This window comes from Pelodiscus sinensis, chromosome 3 (genome assembly GCF_052426305.1).
Source record: "Pelodiscus sinensis isolate ZL-2025 chromosome 3, ASM5242630v1, whole genome shotgun sequence".
Classification (NCBI taxonomy): domain Eukaryota; kingdom Metazoa; phylum Chordata; order Testudines; family Trionychidae; genus Pelodiscus; species Pelodiscus sinensis.
In genome coordinates, this window is record NC_143054.1 from 62,678,788 (window position 1) to 62,697,775 (window position 18,988).

Genomic DNA, 18,988 nt, shown 5'->3' on the forward strand with positions numbered 1-18,988 from the left:
GAAACTATTTGCTTATTGCAGCCCCTGCCTGGTGTTAGAGCAGGGCTAGGGATTGTTTGCTTGGATTGCTTGACTGTTGCAGCCCCTGCCTGGGATTAAAGCCAGGCTACTGACTGCTTAGGGGCTTGTAGTGGGTGGGAGTGGCCACCCTCTGACCCTGAGGGGAGCCCCTTCATTCTCCGCAGGGTACCGCAACGGGCTACAATAATCCTCATGGTTCTATAATTTCTAAGCTAGATATAAAATGTTTATAACTTTAATAACTGGAGTTTGATTATTCAGTGCATTTTATAGGTTGTTAGATACTGAATTTTTAACCATATGGGATCAGTGTTTTCATGAGGGCCTAAACTGGGGAGCAAGCCTTGGGCAGTGGTGGCTCTTCTTGAGGAATATGCTTTTTAGCCCCTAGTCCAGAGGTGGACAAGAGGCGGCTAGTGAGCCCACAGCTGTCTTAACGGCACCCTTACTACAGAGCAGCTGCAGCGCTTTAAACAGCAGATTGCTAATTGCTATGTAGTCTGGGCAGGGAGGAGAAAGCTTTGTGCACCTGAAAAATCCCTTAGCTCTTATTAGGAACTTAAAATATTTTCTGAAGGCAGGAACAGTGAATGAAGCTTCCTCACTCCCCTCTCACTCCCTCCCTCCATTCCTGTGCTTGAACAGAACCATGTAGAGCAGCCCACCCAGCACATAGGCAAGGAGGCTCAGGTTCCTGTTGAGCTGCTGGCTGGATGAGCCTAGGTAAGCGCCTCCCAGCCAGAGACTGTTTCTGGCACCCCACCTCCTCTTTCCCCCCAATTATCTGCCCCAGGTGACCATCCAAGTCTTCTGTATCCCCTCTCCCCACCTCCTTAAGGTCACAGCTCCCTCCCCGACCCTGCACCGCCTTCTACACACTCCCCCAGTCCAGAATCCTTTCCTGGACACATACTCCTCCCTGACCCTACACCCATTTCCCTGCCCCATGTCACCCTCCAAACCCTCTTCACTCCCTTTCCCTCCTTCTCCAATATCAGAACTCCCTTACAGAACTTGCATCTACACCCTCCCCTAGGCCAGAATTCTCTCTTGCACCCCCTTCTGAACCTTGCACCCCAAGCTCCTGCCTCAGATCATAATCTCCTCCTTCACCCAAACTCCCTCTCAGACCCCACACTCTCTCCTGCACCCCCGTCCTTTATCCCAAGCTCCCCTTTACACCCACCCGCTTTCTCCCTCCACAGAAGTACAGACCTTCTCCACTTCCAAAATCCTGGCGTAGCCCACCCTGTTAAAAATTATTGCCCACCCCTGCCCTAGTCTTCTGTGCTATTTGCTATATCATCTGTGACAGACACAGAGTGAGTTTAAGAGCAAGGTATAAGGATTTGCACTTACTTCACACATGGTGTTCCCTCTTAGGTTATTCATACGTCTGGGAGGCCAGAAGAAGCTGTTACGATCTAGTAGTTTGATTTGCTGCATGATCCAGACAACCTAATCTCACCCATCAACTTTTGGATCAAGCCCAAAACACCTGGTTGAACTAGAGAATCTGTTAGTCAATTTTAGTTTTAAATGGGAAAAGGAATACGTTCCCTAGTTACTTATCCCTGTTCTGTATGCATAACCATCTCTGATTCACATGGTTTTGTTTTTTAATGACAAGGAAACTGATTTAGAAATTAAAAAATAGGCAGCCCTATAAAGAAGGGGAAGCATGATAGATCAGAGTACTTTCTGTTCAAGGTAATCTGTGTTCTTATCATGAATATGGATAAGAAGGAACAGGCTGTATATCAAGCTAATTTCAGGAATACATCACATTGGTGATTCAGGAGAGTGGTCTTGCCTGGCATAATAAAATCCCTGTTTTTGTTGGATAATAACCAACTGTCCATAGCACTTTCCAATTCTATTCTTACCCTTCTTCCTAGTCTGTTCCACTAGAAATCTTGCACTCCACTTGTCATGAACCACATAACATTTCAGGCTGTTCTTTCCCCTCCCCCCCCGCCCCACCCCTTATCCACAAAGATCCATTTAATCTTCAGTTTAGCATCAGTATTTAGGAAGGAGAATTGAAATCACTTTAACCTAAGTTCTTATTTCAGATTGTTGCCTGAATGCTATAGTCTCTCTCAGAGGTCAGAATGTTTTGTTATCCCAGCAAACTGAATAGTCATTGTTCTCATTGTTAATCTCTCAGTCTTTGGTTAAGGTTACTGTGATTAAAAAGTACAACACGAAAATGAAAACTGTTTATAAAAGCAGCTAGCTGAATACTACAAAGATCTTTAGAAAGATGCTTAGTGTGAAGCAACATTTAAAATGTCTGGAAGTCTCTGCTTAGGTTCCTGATATTAAAGCTGAATTTGTATAAGACGCGAAGTTACATATTTAAGTCACTCATTTTATTTATTTTAATTTTAGATCTCTGTAAACAAGTATGCCTAAATCTTGTTTGGGTGTGTTAGTTAGGGAGAGCATTATAATGCTTGGAAAGTTAAAGTAAAATATATGTAACCCACTTTTTCCTCCTCCGGTTACTCGGGAACAGGTCACACTCACAGGTGTGCCTGGGCGCCTGATGGTTTTAACATAAAAGGAGATCCTGTGTACCGCAGTGGTGGTGATGTTTAGTTGGGGAAACCCTATCCATCCCCTTACTGATGTCCCTTGCTCATAAAGAACATATAATGGTGGTGCCTCCACCTGGCTGGCCCTGTACACACTTAATGGTGTGCCTTGGGAGCCTCCAGAATAAAATTATTCCAGCAATGATCTGGATCTAGCTCCAGAACAACGATTACAAATCATAGTATGCATCTGATAGATTACAGTAGAAAGAACAACCTTTACTTAACAATTTAAAGAAACTGAGTTTTAACAGAATAACACTAACAAAGTACATAGAAATAGTAGGAACATATCTATCTGACATTTGCACTGCCACCGTTTATCACACCCCAGAGTATGCACTCCTCAGGACTCTCAGTACCAAACGCTTGCGTGGATGTGCTTGAAGATTTTGCAGCTGGAGTAGATGATTCTAGTCTCTTTCAGTGTGCTGGGTGCAGAGTAGTACTTCTAGCTGCAGGAACAGCCAAAGGGCAATCAGAAGCAGCCTGCAAGATTCCAGTCCCAAAGGCTCTGAATCCAAGTCCGTAGCTGCAACCTAACAGCTCCTGGACTGGCTAAAACTCTTCCACAGCAGCCTGGCTTCTTTTTTCCAAAAACAAAGAGAAGAGCCCACAGACTGTTGAGAGTCTCTCTCTCCACACACATGGAGAGACCCAGACCCCAAAACAGAAATCACTTCCTTCTTGGTTTCCTCAAGGGCTCATGGGAATTGTAGTCTCTGGGGCTAGATTACAGTACGCAGGATCTTCCCAGAAAATACGCAGAGGCACCTTTAGTAAGGGGACTACATTAGGTTATGCAGAATATGCTTGTACATACAACTATAATTACATACTACTAGTTTCCCATAGATTATTTCAAAAACACATGCCATTTCCAGTGTAAGCTGAAAAGCTTGTATATCAATGTTTTCTTGATGTGTGCCAGTTCTATGGAAATCAAGTATGTGAAGTGGAAGTTACTGTTTTGGAAGCTTAGACTTCATTTATCAGGTAGGCATTTGCTAAAAAACTTATGACTGATTAGCAATGAAAATGCAAACACCAGGTATCAGGGAGCTGAAGTTATTGCATGCACTTAATTTTAAAACTTTCTGGATTTCATTCCTTGTAAGAATAGCTGTTAACATTCTTGGATAAGTAAATATCTATGCAAATGTGTCAATTAATTGCTTTTGTTGGGTTGTTTTGCAGGCATGCTTCCTAAAAATAAAGTATTGGATGATACTTTCAAAGATTTAACACCAAGGTATTTATCTATATTTTACAGTACACTTTTTCCTACACATTTTGTTACATAGTGTATACTGTTAGCAAATGCAAAGTACTCTCTAATCCATAAATCTCAAAGTGCTCTATGTAGATGGATATGTATCATTATCCTTTTTTACAGATAACTGAACATACATTTCCCTAACTTAAAAATGTTGTGCCCACCGTGAGTCTGTAGAAATTTGGAAGAATAGAGAATAGTGACACTAGCCTCTGCCCTATGCTGCCTCTCAGATGAATATACAGTTATTGCTACTGGATTCCTCCCCATTTGTGTCGTTCCCCCCCACCCCCCCGCATAGTGCAATTAGTGGTACTGGCTTGAATTTTTCTACGTTTGTATAGTATACAATATTTTGTTAAAATATGTAATTATTTTCTGATATTTAATTTTTAAAAGGCTGATGGGTAAGTGCAATATATCTTCTAAATTATACCCACCGGTATATATGATGTTGTGGAGGTTACCTATGTAGCAGTACTGATGCAGTTCTGCAGCAGAATGGAAGAATGGCTCAATATTGACTAATGTAGAATGGGAACAAACCATGAAACATAAATGAAGTGGCCAATGGGACTCTTAATTACTTAGCTCTTAATGGTTAAAAGTGCAAGGAACAGTGGCTGCAGGAGGCTGTTTGGATAGAGTGCACTGTTCACAGGCTGGGACTGACTCCATTCCTACAACTACTTCAGTTTTTTCCCTTTTCCTAGTCTATCTCAGTGTTTATGCAATACCTTGTGAATCCTGTCATTGATATAGGGACTGTCATTGATATAGGGACGGTAAATCGGGAAGAGAAGACAACTCTCACAAACTATAGAGAACTACATAATCTACTTGCACACAGTCTCATTTGAAGTAGGTTTCAGGGTTTTGCTTTCTTGTCTTAGACTGAAAGGTGGGTACGATAATGTAAGATTAAACTATTACTTTGTATATTTGATACTTAGCCATATTGTGTATATAATACTGAGACCCCCATCCTAGAAAGGGGACAGGATCAATGGGAAATGAAGGTAGGAGTGAGAATAGTAATATTTACTCCACGTGGCCAGAAGAGTACGCTTAAAAGATGTCTGTTCATCCAAACAAAGAACAGCTCACCTTACTCAAATGCCTGTCATCAATAATCAGTTTCTTTAAACCAATCATGTGCAATTGTTTACACCTTCATACAGTTAGTACAAAGCTTATGCACATTCTTGCCTGAATCATACTTTCTAATATAATTAATTTTGTTAACTAGTAACTAGAGTTCCTGTTTTAATGTTGAATATCCTTCCTTAAATAATCAGGTTTAGATTTCTTTAAGGATATAAAAATATAATTGGTACATGATTTCATTGAAAGGTCTGCTTGGAAATTTTGGTGTTGAAATGTATTTTTTATTTCCCACAAGACTAATTCTTTTATTTCTTAATATTTTGCAGCTATGACTGGTTCCAAACCGATTGCTTGGTCACTGTTGTCATATATACTAAACAAAAGGTAAATGCATTTTATTGAAAAGACAAGAACCTTGAAATCTGGTGAATATGTCTTATGAGTTCTTCAGCCTTGTTCATTTGTATAAAATGTATTTTAAATTAAATTGAAATAATAATTTCCTTTTCTATATAAGGGCATGAATTCAGAAATGGTAATAGTTGACCATCAAGATGGTAGACTGAGAGTAGACAGCATTCTGAGGGACTATTCATATCTCTTGCATATTGGTAAGTACTTTAGTTTTGCATTGGAAAACCATTAAAATTGCATTCTATCAAGAGTTTAATTCTACTCCTTCTCCCCTCCCAATATAGTAGTTAGTAGGGATGTAAAAGAATAGTCGATTAGTCAACTACTCGCATTCCCCCCCTTCCCCCCCCGCCCTATATTGGAGGCAGCAAGAGCGGGGGAGCAGGAGACGGTGCTGGGGGGATTAATCTCCGTGGTGTTGCTTGCTCCCCCTTACCCTGTGCTGCTGCTTCTATTAGAGGCAGCAGTGCAGGGGGGAGGGAGACACAGGAGGCTGCTCCAGCAGCAGCCCCTCTCTGTGGGAGGTCCCAACACCCTGCTGGGATCCCCTGTGGGCAGGGGCTGCTGCTGTGAACTGACTGCTGCTGCCTGAGCTGGCCATAAACAGACTGCTCCGCAGCAGCCCCTGTCTGCAAAGAGTCCCAGCTTCCCCATTGGGACCCCCGCGGACAGCGGTGCTGGACCTGATGTGGGCCGGGACTGAGCAAGCTCGATTCAGTCTAGGCTCGTGCCCGGTCCAGGAGCTACTCCTGCTGTGGCTCTGCAGTTTAAATGCAGTAGGAGCCGGACTCCTGCAGAGCTACAGCAGGGTAACTCCTGAATGCCTTCCCTTATTGACTAATCATGTAGTTGGTACAAATTTTATTGATTACAGGATTACCCACCTCTTAACATCCTTAGTAGTTAGTGAATTTGCATATATGTGTTTTTATATCTTATGCTTCTATATTTCCCATAAAATATGTTATTTATATAATGATACTCTGGAGTTAAGTAAATTGTGCCATATTTGACACCTTACAAATAATTTACAGTGAATGCTTGCTTTTTTGCCACCTAAAGTTCTTTATATTGTTCTAAGGTGTATGGAATGAGCTGTAATAACAATACTTAATTTGCAATCATTTCACTGTAAATAAATAATGCTGTGATCGAGTACCTCGATGGGTCACACTGGGAAGGCTGCACTCAGGACTGTAAGAAGTTCTACCAATCCAAATGTCAGATCACTTATCTCAGATCTTATCCAAAAAACATATAAGATTTAAGTGCAAAAATTTCACTTGGGAAATTTTGGGACCACTCCAGTCCAAAAAATTCCCTCATTCGGGACTGCTGAGGTCCCAAGGGTGCCAGATGAGAGAGGCCCAACCTGTAACTGAAGAATTGTTAAATGATCATGAAAACATTGCCCCACCAGTTAAAAAGGTAGAAATAATTAGTATTATGTTCTAGGGATCTGTATTGGGACTAGTGCTGTTCAATTGATTCATAAATTATCTTGAAAAAACGGTTAGTGCAAAAATTTGCATATGATAGAAAATTACTCAAAATAGCTAAGTGTAAATCTGACTGCAAAGAGTTACAAAGGGATCTCAAAAAACTAGGTGTCTACACAGCAACATAGTTATTTCAGAATAACTGACCTTATTCTGAAATAACAAAGTGCATCTATGCTACAAGCCTTTGTTTCAACATAATGTCGAGCTGGAGGACTTCTTACTCCAACTCATGGTAACCCTAATTTTACAAGGAGTAAGGGAAGTCGAAGGAAGAGTGTTCTTCCTTCAACTTCATACTGTGTAGATAGCGCCAAAAGCTAAAATAATCTATTTTGACTTAAACTGCTCAATTGACGTAGTTGAAGTTGCATAGCTTATTTGGACTTTAGCTCTGCTGTGTAGTATCCCTTAGTGTGTCAGATGCTGACAACTATAGAAGCAGAAGGCAATTCGATTTCTAATTATATCTTAAGAGGATGTTCATTGTCTTCATTTTTAGAGCTGAGCTATGAAGTTCAAGAGGACATTACTGGTAAGGTGTTCCACTTTTCCCCTCTGTTCTCTACCCCATTGTTGGAACAGAATTTGGACACAGTATATGAAGCAAGCAGAAGGATTTATTAACACACAGCGCTGGCGGAGTGTCATGTCGCTTGTTATGCTCGGTGAACACTGCCAAACGATAGGTTACAACTAATTATATAGGATGCTCAGTGGGCAGATCAAGTGATGGGGGAAGGGAAAGATCCCGGACCTCCTGGATAGATACTAACAGTGAGGCAAAGTAAGAGCAATAATATAAAGTTACATAGTGTTTTCCACCATAACTTACATAATACCTTACATCTAGTGAAACAAGTATTTAAACAAAGCAAACATCAGTTATCACTTCTGTGTTAGTGGCGATATGTCCGTCAGCTTCAAGAAGGTGTCTCTTTGCAGATGTGGTCCATCTGGGGATTAAAGCAGAGACATTAGGAGTACTTGACAATGGCACATTTGTTCCTAGCACCATTGAATGTGTCATGTCCTGTCTCCCATCCTGGGTAATTAGTTCTGTGATGACCTTTCTTCAATGGGCTAGGTGAGGAGACGGGGGTAACCATCATGTACTATGTTAGTGTGCCAGTTCCAGACTCCAAATTTAGAATAGAGGTTCTTAACAGAGTAGTCTGCCTCAGAACTTTTTACCCTACACCATTAATGTCAAACCATGAAAACTTAGGTGTATCTACTATGCTTTGCCCTTCTCCATCTGGCTAGCACTTATTCAACAGATGTATGATACCTTTGCCTATGAATAATGATTTGGCGCAACATGCTATTTTGAACATTGGGTTCATTCATTCCCTTTCAAGGGATGCTGCATTGCACTAATGTCAAGCTGCTATTAAGAATATAGGCCTAAGGAACAGTATTCAAAAGACAATATAATTCTGTCAAGGAAAATGTTGCTGTGCTAGAAGTGAGCCTCCATATTTTCTTGAAGTTCTTATATAATTTATAATAAAGGTCTCACTGTGAAGTCAGACCAGTATTAAGAAAAGTAACTGGTGAGTGAACAAAGTGTGTGTGAATTTTTTTAAAAGTCTGCTATCTAAGGCCAACTGCCTTTCTAAACTGTCAGCTTTCTCGAGTTATCATAATGGATGATAAAGGTTTAAGGTGAATACATGTAGATTCCTTAGAAGTATTTAAGCTAGAATGTCAGCAATACGCTGGGCTCCCACAGGCATCTTTAAAATGTGTTATAGTGATTAGAAGTATGCTCTATGGTGTATATTTGCATACAGAACATTGGATTAATCATTTTTATAATTAATCTGCGTATTGTACAATAGAGGGGCTTGTTGCTTACGTGTTACAGCAAAAGTAATACTATTGATCAATAATTGGTAATTCTGAAATCATGAGCATTAATTTCTTTGACTAGATGAGCAAAACGTACTTACTAAATATACTGTAGATGCTTTATTAGCCATGCATACTAAGCTATTTTTAAAACACTGAAGTGTGTCAGATCTGCAAGTACATTTGATTTGATGTTTTAAGGTAGCACAGTAGGTTTGTATATTTTAAGAGGCTAGCTGCTAGTCCTTGCTGAACTTACGTACAGTGAAACTAAATAGTAAAACTTGATTCAAAATTTCACCAAAATTTTTATTTTTTAAGTGCGCATCGCTGAAAAAGTGGGAAAGGTAGAGATTGTCTTGAAGAAAAAAAATAATCTTCCTTGGAGTAAACTGGGACAGCCACTGGAGTGTCATAATTCATTTATCAAGTGCACAGACAGAGGTAAATAGCCTTTAATTTGTTATACAAGACAGTTGTTTCTCTTATCTCCAATGTGGTCAAAGATCTTCCACTCCTATTTTACTAACTGGTCCAATATAAGATTCCTAAGGAATTGGGGACAGATCGACATGTCCCTTTGCCTTTTATAGTCAAGCCTTCCCCCTAGTCTAAAGAGGTTTTCTGATTGAGAGTATTACTCCTGAGGCCAAAATATTAAAAATTTGTGTGTCAAAAATAAAAATGGTTTGCCTAATATTTTTAAATACTTCAAATTTTATTTGTCAATAAATAAATATGGCTTCAGCATATAATTGGGGAGCACAGGCAACTGGCTGTATTGAGGAAGGAGTTCACCCTGAAGGCCTCATGTCCCCCAGTACAGGGACTCAGCCGTGATGTGACACCCAACTCTGACACAGTGCAAGGGCCAGGCCTGCCCCAGAAGACCTACCTCTCTGTACCTAGTGTGAGTGGCCAGGCTCAGACCAGCAAGATCCAAGTGTGGAGGGGCTTAGTGTAGGACCATCTGGAGGTGGGCTGAGAGGTTTCTGTGTGGGGCAGTCTGGGTGTGGGCAGCTCAGTGGGAGATCTGGATGCACAGGGTCTTATTGGCAGGTTCCGGGAGCAGGGACAAAGGGACTACAGTGGATCCAGCTTAGGAGATTGGAGCTTAGCAAGAGGAGTCTAGGACTGAGGAAATGGGGCTTGGCTGGGGATGAGAGGTTGGGTGTGGAGGGCTCAGTGGACAGGGGGACTTGGTGCTAGAAGAATGGGGCTTGATGGGGTGGGGGTATAGGTGTAGGTGGTTGGGGATCTGGGGGCTGGGGGGACTTGTTGAGGGGTGGTGGTCGGTCGGGGGAAGAGTTTGTCAAGGTGTTGGTTCGATGAGCCTGCTTAATTGGGGAACCTCAGCTACTGCTGAGGGGATGCTGTATATTGGGTTCCTTCTTCCCCCATGATTTTCCCCTCCTTACTCTCTCATTCACCTCCCACCGCACTATTGCACTTCCTTCCTCCTTTCTGCCTCCTCACCCTGCCTTCCCTCACTTCCCCAGTTCCACCTTACCTAGCCCCCCGCAGCCACTTACTGTTGCACAGAGAATAGAAAGGCTCCCAGTAGACCAGGGCTGGGCAAAAGCCAGCTGCTGCAGGACCATGTGCATCTCTGAATGCTGAGAGCCCCAGGGAGGAAGGGTGAGAGGCTTCTCTCACTGCTTCCACCTCCAATAGCTCCCATTGGCTGGTTTCCTTCCAATAGCATCTGCCTGTTTGCAGGACAGGCAGCATGTGAAGTACCCTTCCCTGCTCCTTGTCTCCCAGGTTCACAGTATTCACAGCAGCAAACATGGCTCCTTCAGCTGCTGAGAGCAGTACAGGGGCATGGAAGGTAGAGACCTGGTTAAGGAACCTGCTGTGCTGCTGACTGGGAGTCCCCCAGGTAAGGTATCCTAGCTAGAGCCTGCCTCTGGCATCCCAGCTCCTTCCTTCTCCAACCCTCTGATCCCCTCCTGTATCCTTACCCCATGTAACCCAAACCTTCTGCACCTCTGCTTCAGCCCCCGTACATCTTTCCATATACTGTTTCCCCTCCTGCAACCCTCGTCAGGTCATAACCCCCTCCCAGGCATTGCAGCCCTATCCACTGTTCCTGGTCACAGCCCAAATCCCAGCACCCCCTCCTGCACTCCTGCCTCAAGTTACAACCCCTTCCCAGACCCTGCACCCCAATCTTCTCTCCCTGGTCACAGCCCAGATTCCTCCACCACCACCTGTATTCCTGCCCAAGGTTATGACCCCCAGGCCAGAATCCCTCCCTACACTCCTCTCCCAGGCCAGAATCCTCTCCTGCTCCCTCCTAGACCCTGTACCCCAATCCCCTACCCAAACCTCTGTGCTCCTACGCCAGGTCACACTCCCCTCCCAGACTCTACACCCCCTCTTGTACCCCAGTTCACTGCCCTAGGTTACAATTCTGTCCTTCACCCAAACTGCCTCCCAGATCCCACACCCCAGTCCCTTATTCCATGCTCCCTTTTGCACCTAACATCTATCCCAGATCCCTGCACCTCCTTCATTAATATAATGAGAGTGCAGCCCTTGATTCTTACCAAATTCTTGGAGTGCCCCCCCCATCAGAAATTATTGCCCACTCCTGCAGTACACAGAAGGGGAATGTGACTGGCATTAGGACCCAGGAGGCAACATTCAGTTTTAGAGTCAGCTGAAGCCAAGAGGCAAGCTCCTTCAGCTGGACAGCTCTGCACTTGCAGCAAAAGGAGGGTGCAGGGGGGAAGGCAGTGGTATGTAACCCTGTGTGTCTTGTCTCTTTTGGGGGAGAGGGAGAAATCCCCTAAAAAACTTTATCAATGGTTTGTCATACCTCGGTACCTTTGGTGGTCTGAACTGTCAGTGTCAGCATCGTCTGGTCAGGGTCGTCCTGGCGTGGTCCGGACAGGACCTCTGCTCTGTCAGTGATGATAAACTTTCGGCTGCGTGCGTAACAATCGGTACTCCCTTTATCTAGAGTATTAGACCCCGTGCATTTGGGTCAACACAGGAGATCTCTGAGAGGCCCCGGAAACGACAGATGCAGGCAAGGTTTGAAATCAATTGAGCAAGTTTATTGTCAAATGCGAAGCTCTACCAGTTGGTAACAGAGATCAGTACAATGTTACACCACTGGGCACTATGGCCCGCGTTGACAAGGTACCAACACCGGGCAGGCCTATTGCCGTATAACAGATATTAACAACAGTTAGCCAGAGTTAAGCTACTGTGCATTCTCTAAGTTCAGGCAATGACACCTGCCATTCAGGCACCTAGTGAGCCCCCCCACCTCCCCCTCCCAAGGTCAGCTGGAGAGCACGCTCTGCAATGTCCTTTTTATAGACAGGTACAAACAACTTACATCATTTCTTTACGTTCCGGGTTGCCACCTTCTGTTGCCTAGATACCAACCCTCACCTTATGGAAGGGGGGCTTACTTAATATCCTTCATGCTGTCAATTCCGACCTGGTCCTGAACCTAGGTCGGTATGTGCATTAGTTTTTAGAGAGTCTTTGTACCAGGACATTCCTAAAGATGTTCCGTTACTCCCTTTTGGCTTATAGTCTGTACCCAGTGCCTCCCTGTGTCCTTCCATGCTCTACCTAACTTACACAATTACCTAGTTATTTGTAGGGCCTCTTTCTTGGCTACTGTTATTGAACCAAAGTCTTGCTCACTAGATTGCAGGCCTGTTGCTGTTTTCATGTTTCAGGTCTCTATTTAGGCCTGCTGACTCCATGTTACTGACCCTCAACTTACTACATGGCTGTTCCCTCTCTTCCCCAATGTACAGTTTCCCTTTGCTGTTAGAGTTCAACTCAAATGCTTCCTGTCCCGAGGCAGAATCCAAAACCTATCTGATTTGCAGAAAGGACATGAGAGATCCAGCAGGTGGCAGCTCGCGCCATTCTGCTAGTGTTGGATCTCATCATAATACTTCCGCTTCATATCCACTTCAGAAGATCTAAGTGGACACTTATCTCCCAATATAATAAGCAGTGTAGGGGACACTGCATTTGGGTGATCGATGTCTTCTGGAGGTGTCTTGGTTATAGTGGTAGTCTGATGATAACTGTCAGCTAAGGAATGGACTTATTAAATGGCTCCAATTCAAACTGTGGTTATCACTGATTCACCCCTTGTGAGAGAGAGCGATCATGCAGATAGACTCTGTAACTAAGAGAATTGGTGTTTTGAGGATGCCTTGAATTGCCCTGTTTTCTTGAAGTCTGTCTTGCCAACTATTAAACTGTTTTGTGGTGTGCTGATTGGCCCATATTGGCCCTCTGCGTACCCCTGTTCTAAATTTGCTTGTTTGAGATAAACTTGTTTTCATTTGGCAGAAAATGCTTTGTTACAAATTAAGCAAAGGGAGATTACTCTCTTTGTAACCTCTTTGCCTATTACATGTAGTGCTTTAGACTATGATTCTTCTCATCCCAAAATTAGGAGCCCTGGTGTCATGGATATTAACATAGTCTGACAAGCCAGTGGAAAGTTTCTTTTGAGTCACCCAGACCTCTGAGCTTGTTTCTTATGTGAAAGCTCATTTTCCTGGCGGGTCTGAGTTCAGCTTCAGAATGTGTTGACTCTTCCTCCCTGAGATGAGATTTTTATAAATATATGGGATGGTGCATGAGGCAAGGAAACTTATTATAATTTTTCAAGTGGCGATAGCTCTGATTGCCTAACTTATCCATTACCTGGAATGTAACATTTTTTTATATTTCTGAAATATACATTATTAAAATTTTTATGACTAAATGAAACTACAGGAAGGGATAACTATATAGTTTAGTTATAGAGGTCAGAACAATTGCAACAATTTTTAAAGACACATTCCACAGATATATTGAGACACATTACATATATGGAGTCAAAACGATTGTAACACGAGGCACCAGTGTTCAAGGTAGTTAAACAGAGAAGTCTCCACTTTTAAAATGGGGGTGAGGAGTTGCTATGAGAAGCTTCATGGTTATTCTGTGGCTTTAAATTGCACTGATTTTGCACCGGTTTCTAGAATTGGAAGAAAGCAAAGAGAATCTTGAAAACAACTTGAGAAGTCTCAGAATAAAAGCTTCTAAATACTTCTTATACAGTCTGCAGAAAAACCTTCAAGAACAACCCCTTGAGTATTAAAAGAAAATCTTGAGTTTTTCTCTTAACTTAATCCTAAATTGCCCTTTCAGTCTGCACACATAGTGGTAGGAAGAAATGTCCCTTACTCTGAAATGCTCTGCATTTTTTATTACAGGTTGGGCCACCCTGGTCCAGCATCCTCAGGACCTGAGCTGTGTCAGACCAGGGAATTTGCTGGACTGGGGAGGTCAAGGCTCCCTTGCTGGCTTCCCTGCTGATGGCTCCTCTCTCTGGGGCTCCCTGCCTTGCTGCTGCCCCACTAAAGCTAGCCAGGTCCTGCTGCCATCTGCCTGCACCATGGGTTCTCAGGGATTCCCCAGCAAGGACTGCCTGACCACCACCAGCCCCGCTATTTTCGGCGGTTCCTCAGGGTTTCCCACCACAGGCCCTACTGGCAGGGGCTCTCCGGCCTTTTGATCCCACTGACACCTATGGTTCTCTGGCCAGGGTAGAGGCTCCCTGATACCACCTGGTCCCACTGATGCTGAGTACCCCAGCTGGGGCTCCCCAGCTGCTGTCTTAACCTGCTGGCAAGGTTCTCTAGCTGGAGCTCCCAATCAGATGCCTGGCCCTGCTGCTGCTGGGGGTTTCCCAGTCAGGGCTGCCTGGACATCCCAGTCCAGTCGCGGGAGTCCCAGGGGTCCCCAACTGTCACTGGCCCTGCTTGCCAGGGGCTCTCCAGCCACCTGACCTGACTGACACTGGGTTCCCCAATGGGGGATGGAGGAGACTCCCCAATGCCTCCTGGCCCCACTGATAATGAGGTTCCTCTGCCCAGTCACTGCTGGCCCAGCTGGGACTCCACAAACTGGAGTTTTGGCTCTTGGCTGGCTCCTGCTCCTAGAGCTCTTTGGTCTAGCAATATCTGTGCCGGACCACAGATGTTTCCAGACCAGGAAGTCCCGGATTTGGGAGGTTCAGCCTGTACCTTTTAAATGAGCAAACTATGATGTTGTTAATAAAATGGGAAATTCTAAGGAATTCTGTTCACTCTTATGAGACACAAAAGACCAGATTTCATGATCTGTGATGTGTTTTCATGGCTGTGAATTTGGAGGTCCCTAGTTAAAACTCCAACGTGGCCATTGCAAATCTGACATTTACCTCCTTTGTATGATATGCCAATCGATCTCTCTCTATCCAACTCTATGAATCATTTAACAGGATGTGGGTTGCATCTCCCACCCAAATCCACAGCTTCTCCACCTGAAATATGGCTCCTCCATGGTTCTAGGATTTGGAAGTAACCTGTTCAGAAGCAGTGTACCCTTGGCCACATCCTGTGCTCTCTTACTAGATCTGTGTTCGAACTAATGGCAATGTGCTCCTACATTCATTTATAGAGAGAACTGGCCTTTCTTGTTGTTTTCATCTTTACCAGACAAGTTGATGAAATTGGTGCCCTTATGACATATCCCCTGGACATACTTTTCATAAAGGCAAAGTTGTTACATCCATGTCAGGGTACCCTCTAAGCTGTGCGCCTGCGTGGCTGCGCACAGAAAATGTTAGGCCCACCCATCTCATATGCAGAGCTGTACTGCAGTATTCACCACCACTCACTTTCCTGCTGGAATGGAAGGTGAGTGGTGGAGGTTGTGGTGGGCCACATGGTGGTGGGCGGCTGCCCCCCTTTGCTCTGACTGGAGCCGGGGTGTGGTGGGGCTATCCCTGCTGGCCCTGGTTCCAGCTCCTGCATGCGGAATGCTGTAGCTGGCTGGCTGGGCCATGTGGCGGCGGGCGACTGCCCCGCTTTAAAGTTTAGTTGCAAGGCACAGCCAGGCTCCCTCACATATCAGACACCTATAAAGTGACTTTCCTTCAAGCCTAGACCACACTGCATTGCCCAAGACTCCAGTGAGAGGGCAGTATTGTGTGTATTGAGTATAGAAAAATCCTTACCAATGATTTGCTGTAAATAGTTAAGTGATGAACTTAAGTTTCCCACACAGTGGTGAAATAAGAGGTCAGGAGTTGTGTCATTCAGAGCATGTGGAAAAGAGGACAGTATGTGTATGGCTAACTGGTGGTGAGTTGCAGAAAGGTAAATTATTTTTTAGGTGGTTTCATCTCTTGGTTAGAGCTTGGGACTTGTAGGCAGGAAATATAAAACGAATACAAGTATCATTACATGCTTGCTAAAATGGATCTGAAATCTCTCCCTGATGATCTGTGTTAAATATTTTCCTTTCACGTTCTGAAAGGGAAATACACTTAGAGGTTTAAGTGCTACTCGCAACTTCAGAGGTTAGCTATATCTTATTTTTGGTGAAAGTAAAGATTTGTTTCAGGTGCTCACACTTTTACTTGGTCTGTGTACTTTTGATCAACATATTGATGCCCACCTTACCAGTCGTCCATTTGCCAAGAACTAGTTTAAGAGAATATTAAAATTGTATATCATTTTATCTAAAAAGCTAAGATTTTATGGGTTTTCAATTTCCCCTCCTTTTTTTAATTCAGATTTTGAAAACTTTACGTGCATCAGTTGCATTAAGTATTTAGAAGCCAGAAAATATGCATTAGGGCGTTGAGGGCACAGGTGGGAGGAAAGTGTAGTGGTTGGGATGAAGGGGTCACTGTGCAGAAGTTAGGAGAATAGGGGGCACAATGCAGGGTTAGTGGTAAAGGGTGCACAGGATGGAGATGTAGGGGTTGGGGAACATATGGAGGCTGGGTGGGAGTGAAACTGGGGTTCCAAGCTTGGTGGTATTCAGGGTAGGTGGGTGCAGAGTCATGCACCTTGTTAATTATCCCTTGTTTTAGGATTTTTTCTTACATAACAAATTATATTACACACACACACACACACACACACACACACACACTATTTTGTTAGTAACTGGTGGATGCCACAGAGGCACGCATTTGATCAAGCGTACATGACGTTGATATTGGTGCACAAGACAAAATTCACTCTGCTCACGGATGGAAAATCTTAGAGGGAGCACTGATCCATATCACAAATTCTTACCCAAGGTACCATCCTCTTTCCATATCAGTCAAACTATCCACCTCTTTTGCTTCTTCCTGAAGCCTCAGTGCAACCAGCAAGATGCAGCTTTGAACATCCTCGATGACATATGAGCGTTCGCTTTCTATTTGGATAGAACTAAACCCTTTCCGAAAACCATCATGTCAGCTGACTTTCTGACTGAAGCAGTATGGTATTTATTTTGTTGCAGTTGTTATGGCTTTCTGTATTGGAAATCCAGACACACATGGACATCTAAAACCTGTAATGAACTCTTTTCAAACTTGATGATATTTTTTTTCTTCTTATGTTGGTAAGACAGCATCAAATTAAATTATTATAATAGTTTAGGAAATGTGACAAACTTCTAAAGGGAACTGATTTACAAGAAAATCATTTGAATATTTCCAAGAAAAAACAAAGTTATACTTCAGGAGTAATCAATATGGAGAAACGCTTCAAAAGAAATCTTTTGAGCATTTCAAGCTATTCCATCAGTCTTGTTCCTCAGTTTTTACAAGACCCAATTTAGAGATTTTTCTTGAGGAATTGTTTTTTATAAGCGTCGATAGTATCCCCTCTCTTGTTAATTTTTTCCTTTGTTGCAATGTAAGTAATATTTGAAGTCAAAGTTGTATGGAAGGTATGTTTCAGCAATTACATGATACTTTATAGAAAATCAATTTAATAATTTATTGATTTTAATCTTAACTGTGGCTAGGCGTATCTCTCCATTTAATGTACAAACAAAAAGCTGAAGGCCTTTGTACTAGCATACTGTTAGAACATATATTGTAGAAAAAAGGCAGAATGTACCCATTAAAATATATTTAGTGAAGTGGTAGAACATAACAGCTGTTATATTCTTCCAGCCATTGGAGCATGATTTTTCTTGTAGGTGTGTGGTGTGGTTTTTTTTTTTTTTGGAAAGTGTGTAGTATGGAAATCTACCTATCAGGAGATAAGTTGAGATCATCAAAACCTATTCATACTGCTGTGCGAGGCTGGAATCAAACAGGCAAGCACTTGAATATTATGCTCTGACGTTTGCTTTATATAGGAGATTCTTTAAAGGAACAATATTAGGCAAAAGTCATACTTAATAAAATATTTGTCACCTATTACTTATTTCATATTAAATCATGTAAGTTACTTTTAATCTTAAATGCTTGTTGTTTACTAGTTGTACTTCATTTAGTTTAGGTAGTGAAATTAGATTTTCTAGCTTCTTCCTGGTTCTCATCTGCTAGCACAGTGATGCAGTATTTTCCACAAAAGTTGCAAAAAGCATTTCAGGTTTTTTTTTTAAGCATGAGACATGGCTGATCATTTCAAAACTGAGTATAAATTCATCTAGGGCAGGGATAGGCAACCACAAATAGCGGGTAGGCCACATGAGTGGCCTAAGAACAGCCATACTGGGTCAGACCAAAGGTCCATATAGCCCAGTATCCTGTCTGCCGACAGTGGCCAATGCTAGAGGCCCCAGAGGGAGTGAACGCAGGGCCTTCCTTCTCCTCAGAGGGCTGCAGAAGCACATGGCCCTCTGAAGTTCCACCTGTGGCCCCCCGTGTGTCCTTCGTCCCCCATGTGCCTTTCATGCATGGGAGCACCAGAGCCCCCCACTTACCTTCTCCTCCCCCCCACAGCTTTGGGAGGGAGGCGGAAGAGCAGGGGTGAAATTCAATTCAAGTGATTTGTGGCTCTTCCAAAAGTGCTGGGAGGAGGAGGGGGAAGACATAGGTAGTGAAGAGCTCTGATGGCCCAGTGCGCGAGAGGCATATGGGGTAGGAGGGCACCCAGTGGTTCCACGGGCCGCAGGTTGGCCACCGCTGATCTAGGGTCCCTGTTAAGAAGACTCATTTCTTGGAATGGGCTGAGACAATATTGCATGTATTCCTAGCTAGGGCATTCTTTTTATTCTTATTGATCACAACAATTAAAGTGACACACTGTATATACAGGGTAGTTGTAGTGATGTGGGTCCCAGGAAATTAGAGACTGTTCTGTCATCAGCAAATATGCTGTGTTCGATAAAGGTCTCCCAACTATTGGTTTTAGATCTGAGTCTTACAGGATTGATCATCTTCCCATTAGATCTTGTGTGCA

At 43.3% G+C, this 18,988-nt stretch overlaps 1 protein-coding gene across 2 annotated transcripts in view; it reads left to right on the top strand.

Moving 5' to 3' along the window:
* Window positions 1-18,988, top strand: part of CYB5R4 (cytochrome b5 reductase 4) — an 85,908-nt gene that overhangs the window by 34,327 nt on the left and 32,593 nt on the right. For both annotated transcript variants that reach the window (XM_075923822.2, XM_075923823.2), the window contains 5 exons: window positions 3,819-3,873; window positions 5,331-5,388; window positions 5,522-5,615; window positions 7,420-7,452; window positions 9,093-9,215. In XM_075923822.2, coding sequence (XP_075779937.1) covers window positions 3,819-3,873; window positions 5,331-5,388; window positions 5,522-5,615; window positions 7,420-7,452; window positions 9,093-9,215 — 363 coding nt within the window. The remainder of the gene's footprint in view (window positions 1-3,818; window positions 3,874-5,330; window positions 5,389-5,521; window positions 5,616-7,419; window positions 7,453-9,092; window positions 9,216-18,988) is intronic.